This window comes from Etheostoma spectabile, chromosome 15 (genome assembly GCF_008692095.1).
Source record: "Etheostoma spectabile isolate EspeVRDwgs_2016 chromosome 15, UIUC_Espe_1.0, whole genome shotgun sequence".
NCBI classification, from domain to species: Eukaryota; Metazoa; Chordata; class Actinopteri; order Perciformes; family Percidae; genus Etheostoma; species Etheostoma spectabile.
Genome location: NC_045747.1, coordinates 18,176,990 through 18,185,463, shown reverse-complemented (window position 1 = coordinate 18,185,463; position 8,474 = coordinate 18,176,990). Strand labels below are relative to the sequence as shown.

Here is an 8,474-nt window from a genome sequence, read left to right as displayed (position 1 = left end):
CACTCCCCCCAGCATAAAGCCAAACAGCCATCACACACCGCTAAACACCAGATCAAAGGCTCACGCTCTACCCCTCCATTAGAGATCTGACTGCTGCATTTTTAAATTTAGCTTAAAGAAACCCTCCCAGTTTGTGCCCCAGCAGCATGTAAACTGGTCACGTGAGGAGAATACATCTCATTTCTTCACTCATTGCCTTTTTGGGAAACAAAAACAGAAAATGCTTACTGCCTCCCAAATAAGGCCAGAAATTCCAAAACTCTGGTGTAATTAGATATCTTCGGCATTGTTTCTCAGGACCTTAATACTGACTGTCTGCCTGCCTGTCAGAGGAAGTAGACTTCAGCTGAAAGCGCAGTTTTAGGGCAAGAAGTTCTCTGAAGCCACCAGAGGCAGAGCGGGCACTGAAACATCAGGCTCAAGAAAAGGTTACAGTTATTCCATATGTTAATGAGTTACATGTGATGTAATGGTTTATGCTTTTACAGACTATGTTAAATTATCTGAAAATAGGATTTTAAAGGTTATGTCAAGATTCATTGGGGTCAAAGAAAACTAAAAGCTTCCATCATTGTTATTAGATAATATTGCTCATTAATGCCTGTTTTTGTTCTGTTTTGAGTGATATTTCTTGACAACTATTGGATTGATTGCTGTGAAATTTGGTTCAGACCTCTGGATGAAAATGTTAGTGGTCATCTAAGTCTTCTTCTAGTGCCAACATCAGGACAAACTTTTACTTTGTGCACCAATTGGTTAATAACCAAATACCTGCAAAACTAGTCTATATCCACAACGTTCCACTTTCGGGTTTGCTCCGGTGCCGCCGGAAATTCTGCCAGATGTCACTCTTTACGCCCGGATGTCCGTCACCTTCCGCTTTCTTTGTGTTGGCACTCTAAACTCAGGTTGATTTCTGAGGACTATGGTTAGCTGCTCCTCAGATCTCTGCAGGGTGAATCCAGACAGCTAGCTAGACTATCTGTCCTATTGGAGTTTTCTGTTACACGACTAAAACAACCTTTATACGTACACACGTTCCACCAAAACAAGTTCCTTCCTGAGGCTATTTTGCAGCGGCACCCTGACTCCATCCGGTGCTAATTAGCAAATGTTAGCATGCTAACACGCTAAACCAAGGTGGTGGACATTATATCTGTTGCGCAATCCTTTTGTCATTGCTTTCATTTCTCTTGCTGTCTCAGTTAACCTACTGATCATTTTTTTCCAATTAAATGATCAATTATTTACTCTATAAAATGTCAAAAATAATCACAAATACCAACCAATAAGTTACCAGTGCACAAATTGATACCTTAAAACAACTACAGGGTAGAAAGGGTAGAAAGGGGTAGGAGTAGATACATTTCACTTCTGCCTACTCCTTTTTGCATGTGTAAATAGAGGTTTTTAAGTACCGGAAATAAGAGAGTTTTATTTTTGTTGTTTAATCATTTTCTTGTTACAATTTATTGATGTTTTATCTTTATTTACTAAATAAAGATATCAATCAATCAAACTTATTTTGCCAAACCAGTGGTATAAAAAACAATTTTAGATCACAATCAAAGAGAGAAAACGTTTAGCAGGCATAACCTGCATATCTGAGGGTATTTTTATGTGGTTACAAAACCCACTAAATAAGAATAATGTATATCTTACTGTCATCCTGTCATCAACTTCCTATCGACACACATCACCACAACCCAAATTTGAAGTGACAACACTGCTTTTCATCACAGTTGTGTATACAGTAAATCAGGTTACTGTGGTGTATTCGGCGTATAATACCTTCTCTGCTTCTACACAACACACCTCCGACACCAGTCGGAAGCATGTCAGCTCTTATTCATTCTAAACAGCAACGATAACAGTGGTGACAACTCTGAACAGCAACAATGTTGTGAGTGCTGTTAGAGTGATACCTCTTGACAGCAACAATAACAGTGGTGACACTCAGAGAAAGATCTGGTGTCTCTTCTCTGCTGCGCAGGTGCTGTTTGGAGTCTATTATCAAGCTGTCATCCTCAGGGATCACGCTGAAGGAAATTATGTCAGAACCCACCTGTGTGTGCAGTTATTTTTTTTGTTTGTTCTCTAATTAATTGTTCATGGTTTCCAGCCATGGCAGATCAACAGAGAGGCTGCTGGGATCGGAGGCCACCGAGAAAGAGCGGGAAGTGGAGACAGCCGTTTCCAGAAGGGGCAGAAGAGAAGCTCGCACCAACAAGAGAGAGGTAACCACACAATTACACGTTTGATATGACAGTGTACCTCTGGCACTACTGTACTGGAAACAGGTTGAACCATCTATCAATTGTTTTGTTTTGTTTCACACATACAAATTACATGAAATTAATATAAAATACATGTGAGGGTGTGGTAGAAACCTGGAATGGCATATATACAAAGAAAAACACACCCAAAGGACATGCCAAAGGTAAAATGTAGACATACAAAATCACAAGTGCATTTTAAGAATTGGTGTTCAAAAGTTTCATATAAAAGAAGTGTAGAATTACATTTAAGATTAAAAAAGAAGAAAGAAAAAATGCAGAGAAAAAGACATTTTCTCACTGTCCAAGGCACTGGGAGTTCTAGCTGAATCTGAGGGTAACTACACCCCCAGATTCAGCTAGAACCCTCTCTATATACAGTATATATTACTACATATATACATATTTATTATATATATTTAGAAGATGCAACAGAGGAGGGAGGGGGGGCAATGGACTGTAGGAGTGGTTTGAATGTAGCGCAGTTATCAGCGGGCCCATGAGTTGTGTTGCTGCCACTGCAGAGCAATAAATCTCGGTCATGTACAACGCTGTTTTTCTTTAGGCGCTTATCAGGCTAATGCTATGTGTGAGAGGCACTAAAAGGGGTTACAGTTAGCCAGTTTTCTGCTATTTACACAGAAAGCCAGACATTCGAAATAGACCTCAAGCGATTCCCCTATTTTTATTTCCTGTTCAGCCAGGAACTGTAGTTTTTCTCCGGTCAGTCAGGCTGGATCCAATCCCGTCCTCTTGTGCTTCTCTGGTGGTCCAGAGGCACCATCTGATATTTCTGCATCGCCTCAGGTCGCCAGGTTGATGTGTGCGTCTTTCGAATAACTGAAATATTTTTGACGGCTTTGGTTTTTTTGTCAGACATTTCTGTGGTTCTTGGAAGTGTGTGTTGTCTGAAGAAACGCAAAACTTGAACTATACACATTTAAGGGACATTGTTTCAACCTTAAATGTCAATTTCATTTCTTAACAGCTATATTTTGGCGGCCCCCCAATATACTGAAAAAACACTGTCCTCGGAGTCTTGCTTATTTCGTCAGAGAATCCGACAGAACCAAACTTTCAGATCTCGAACAGGAAGAAAATGTGTTTTGTTGGGAAAATCCTGTGCCAACAAGAACCTATGTGATGGAGTTCCACTTTAAGACCCATAAAAGAACTCCTTTCTCCTTTTGATTACAATTACCAAATTTGGACCTGCATGATTTATTTTGGACAGGGACCTTATGTAATCCCTCCAGCGTGTTCTGGGTCCGTCACAGGGTCTCCTCCCAGTTGGACGTGCCCAAAATACCTTGAGCGTTAGTCATCCATGAGGCGTGTTTTGTTTAACGACACACAGTAATACTTTTAAATCACCAAAGCAACACATTTGTAAAATTTCTGCAAGTTTCTGCATGCTTCTTTATTCATGTCTTCAGTGTAAAAGAACACCAATTTATGTCATCCAGTGTAAGTTAAAGGAACAGTTCAACATTTTGGGAAATATTTGCTTTCTTGCTGGGAGTTAAATGAGACGATCAATATCCCTCTCTCTTCTGTACAGGACACTACATGAAGCTACAGCCAACACTTTGTTTTAATTAGCAGTTGCTGATCAGGTAGTTATGTTTGGACAAGGGGCCACCTGAGATAGAGGGGTACCAATGGGACTTCACATCATTATGATTATATTTATTATGTTATTACAATAGAAGCATAAATATCCCTTATGAAATGACTATTACTGTAACATTGTAGATATTGTGCTCATAGCATATTGTAGGAATGTGAGGAAGAAAATAGGTTTTTAGGGCCTTTAACATGAGCATCAAACAGTTAAAAACCCATTTTCTGACTGCTGTTGTTTGCTACCATTTGATAATTATAACCATAAAGAGAAATGGTTGATTAATCTCAAGGTGGGTCCGTCATGATTAAGACCAGTCATTGTATCCAGCTGTGCTCTGCCTGTACTGGGCTTGGCTGTGGGCTGGTTTGAGCATGATCCACACAACCAGTTGTTACTCAGAGAAAAACCCCACTCTACCGACGGAGCTCTGACCTGATCAAACACTGCGGACGGCTGGACAAAGTCAGCCAACCAATGTGTGTAGACACGAGACCTGATTCAGTGAAGTCTTCTGTGTCGTAACAGCCCTCATCCAGTTCATGTTGAAGCGCTGAAAAGAAGGTGCTGAGAGTTTGGCATGAAACGCGTGGACGAGTCGATCCTGCCGTGTCAGGGCTTGTGTTTCCTCCAAGCATGTGTGAGAGTGGGTGCATGTGTCAGCAGGTGGGAGAGAGGCAGTGATTCATTCAGAGCCGCATTTTGTTTGCGAACAGAACTGGTTGTGATGCCCTGAAGGCATTCTGCCTGCCTCTTTTTTTTTTGTGTGTGTGTGTGTAATAATCTGGGAGACGGCATTCCCCCTACAGACTTTTTCCAGGGATTCCTCTGAACTAAAACAAGACACAGTGTAATGTCAGGAACTCTCAAGGACTCTTTAGAAGAATCTCAAAAGTCAGAATTATGTGAATTCTGTGTTTGCTGAACCTGATGAACTCAAAAAGGCATGCCTCCTTTCCAAGTGCACATCTGTTTGTGAATGATAGTCACTGTGTATTGTCAGGCCAGACACTAGTGATTAAAGAGGTGAGTAGATGTTAAGGAGACGGGTGTCTGTCTCTGTGTGTGACACTATCAACAGGACACATCCATGAAGCATAAACAGTCCACATGAAGCAAGATTACCAGTTCAACCAGGTTTACTTCAGTAAATCAGGCTTATTTTCAGGAAATTCTGTATCAGGAAGCAGGCTTTTGCACTACCCTCCTTCCCTCTAGTACCTAAAGTCTTTTGCACTATAACTTGCTTACCGTCGCTGTCGAGTCAAAACCTTGTGTGTCCTGAACCGTTGGTTTTTTTTCAGGAAATGAAAAAAAGGCTAATTTGAACCTCAGACAAAGTTAGGCGAAATTGCCTTTGTCACTGTTTCAATATTTATAAAACACACGCACAAACGAAAAGGTTCACCAAAAGCATTGACTTATGGAAAAAAAGCGATGTAAATGTGACAATAAGCACAGAGATATGAGGTTTCTGCCCAACAGCAACGATATTACAATTGATATTTCACATACTTCATGTTTATTCTGTGTACATCCGTAACTGTATGTCTTCCTTGTAAATGCAATTTAGTTTTCATTTTTATTTCGTCCTTAAATAATAACAATAAATTAATATAAATAAAAATAAAATGAATTTATATAGCGCTTTTCAAGCACTCAAAGTCGCTTAGTGCTACTTTGATTTACTTTGTGCAATTTTATTGTTTTCTTCCATGCTAATTTATATATTTGAATTTGATTTATTTGTTTGTAGAGGGGACTAAAGCTGCATTTCTTATGTAAACGTTGAACCTTGGGTTAATCTGCAATCTTTGGACTTAACTCAGTATACGTTCAGAGAACAAAATCGCTGTCATGAACAACGCAAACGAGAACTTTAGACTGCACGTTGTAAGTCAACAGCGAGTTGACACCCTGTCAGAAGTAAAGATGAACTCAGCTCAGCTGGACTCTGTTAGCTCTGTTTGTTGCTGTGTTTGTTGTAGTAACGACATCAAGGGTTCAAATCGCACGAGACCGATGTAAACTTTCTTTGTATAATTAGTGATGTAGATGTATATAATGCAACTTGTTATACTTAAAGTACAGTAAAATGAATTAAATTATGAGCCTATTTCTCTCTATCATGGATTTTTTTACTTGGTTTATACGTGTGTACATATGGTTACAATACTTGCTCTCTCTTTAAATGTCAATTAAAATAAGATATATTAGAATAAACAAAAAAAAGATTTTAGATTTTAATCATGCAATTAAATGCATCACATGTCAACATGCAACATTACACTTTAAAGATGAACCTTTGGGGAATAACTGTGCTTTAATCTGTCAGATTGAGCGTAACACGCGAGGGGGTAAGCCAGCTTCGACAAAGCGTAGCTCATATGGCGCCATTTTGATGGTACCTAGCACTCACCCGCCGTTAGCATTCCATTGACTGACATTCATTTTGACGTCAATTTGACAGTGAATAACTTTACATCAGAAGCATTTAAAGACTTTATTTTTCTATTGTTTATTTGTAAAGAAACACTACAATGTATAAAAGGCTCCATTACCTTATACCTCACATTACGGCTCCGTAGCAGACGTTTTTGCAAAAATAGGCTAACGATTGTGTCATAACCAAGCAACTTGTTGTCACATAGTAGAGGAATTACGAACTATACAGGGTAAGCTCGCAGACAGTTTTGACTTACATTAGCTGTTTAGGTTTAATTACTGAAGTTAACTAGCATTTTAGTAAGCAATAATTAGCCTGTGCCTATGTTATCTCCTAACATATACCTTCGCTCTCCATCTCTGATGATTGGGAATGATTGAGATTTTTCTTGGCACAGACTAAACCATGTAAACCTAGTTTAAAAAAAAAAAACATTTTCCAAAAACACCATATTTGTAATGTCCTGCACATTGCTGCAGCTCCTCTTTTCACCCTGTGTGTTGAGCTCTCTGTTTTAGCTACAGAGTGAGGCATTTCACTTCCATTTTATCTTTGTTAGGAGTCGCAGATGTGCAGTAGCTAGGTAAGCACTGCTAGCCAGTCAGAAGCAGAGTATGAGGGTGTGCCACGCTAGCTGCTAAGCGAGCATTATAACATGTGTTACAAAATGACATACATTTGTCATAGAGCTAAAGTCTGGACTACAATGGAGCTGGTAGGCGCAGTTTGTGAACAGGGTTTCTGTTGGATATGGTAAGTCCCTTTGGGGTGGGCTTTGGGCTTTTACACTTTGTAAACCTAAAACATGCACAAAAAAGATGTATACCACAATAAAGGAAAGGGAAAAAGCCAAAAAGCGTAATATGAGCACTTAAATATCGGCTGCTCGTTGGCCACGAACATAAGTTGTATCTTTACATGTCTGTTTTCTTCACAGTGAATTATTGTGATCAGTGCTTGATCGTTGAGGTCTGTGTTTCAGATAATGAAATAAAATAAACTAAGCTTGACTTCAGCTCTGAGTGGGCTTTTATGAAACAGTTCTGCGTTCACAGTAGACAGATTATGGTTTAGTTCGATAGGCTCACAGTAAAAACTGCTTTCCTGAGCCACCTTCATGAAACAACCCCTCCATGGTCAAAGCTCATGTAGAAAACAAGTGTAAAAGTATGATCACAGTCCATTTATTTTGACCCAGATGGTCATCACTGTGGCAGCTGTTAATCTTTGATTAAACAGACAGGCTCATTCCAGAGGATTTGCCCTTTAAATACACCCAGCAGCACATTTTATCCCATGTGAGGATTTATGTGTCTTTGGGTGCGTTTGTTTTGGTAGCCAGGAGAAGGTCAAAAGAGCTTGTCTGGAGTTCATTCAGGCCTCAGAGTTGAGATTCCCAAGACAGCCTCCTCCTCCTCCTCCTCCCCCTCCCCCACTCTCCCCCCTCCAGCTTAAGGAGGCTTCTTCACCAAACAGAGGACAGGCTCTGTCTGCAGCGGTCAGCCATTGTTTGGGAAGAAAAAAAAGAAAGATCACTGCAGCCCAGAGCACTGTGTTCCTCCATGTGTTGTGTCCTTGGATAGTTTTCAATTTAAATGTCAGGAAAAGAAAAACACAAAGAATGTTCTGTAACGATCAAAGTGGTCATTTTTTTCCTGTTGAAATGTGGTTATATAAGAGGGAAGAATGGATCTGTTCAAGTGTAAAAAAAAGCATACCCTTGTTTTATTTACTTCTGTGTAATTCAGACTTGAAAGACATGCATGCAGCTCTATCCGCCAGCATGTAACCTGATCATAAGAAGCATGCTGGGATCTCGCTCAGTGTTTCTGGATTTGTAGCATCATTTTTTTAAACAAAAACTCACAAAGTATCAGGCATTATGTTGTGTCTAAAACCTGTTCATGCATTCCATATACATGTAGCCAATTGCAGTCATCCGTGTGCAGTTCAGTGGTGATGTGAGTAAGAGTTTAACAGGCGGTGGAAAAGCCAGTTGGGCTCCCCGCGGTGCTCTACAGCAGCCCTAATCCTTACAGCTGACGTCTGTGCCAAGGATCCAGACTATCGGTTACTCTGCTTGATGGAATGCAGGCGGCACATACAAACTGCCACCGTCCTGATTTAG

General features: G+C 40.0%; 1 protein-coding gene across 1 annotated transcript in view; it reads left to right on the top strand.

Moving 5' to 3' along the window:
* LOC116702687 (myosin phosphatase Rho-interacting protein) overlaps positions 1-8,474 on the top strand; it is a 27,343-nt gene that overhangs the window by 9,848 nt on the left and 9,021 nt on the right. Inside the window, exon 8 of the mRNA XM_032537041.1 lies at positions 2,123-2,237. Coding sequence (XP_032392932.1) covers positions 2,123-2,237 — 115 coding nt within the window. The remainder of the gene's footprint in view (positions 1-2,122; positions 2,238-8,474) is intronic.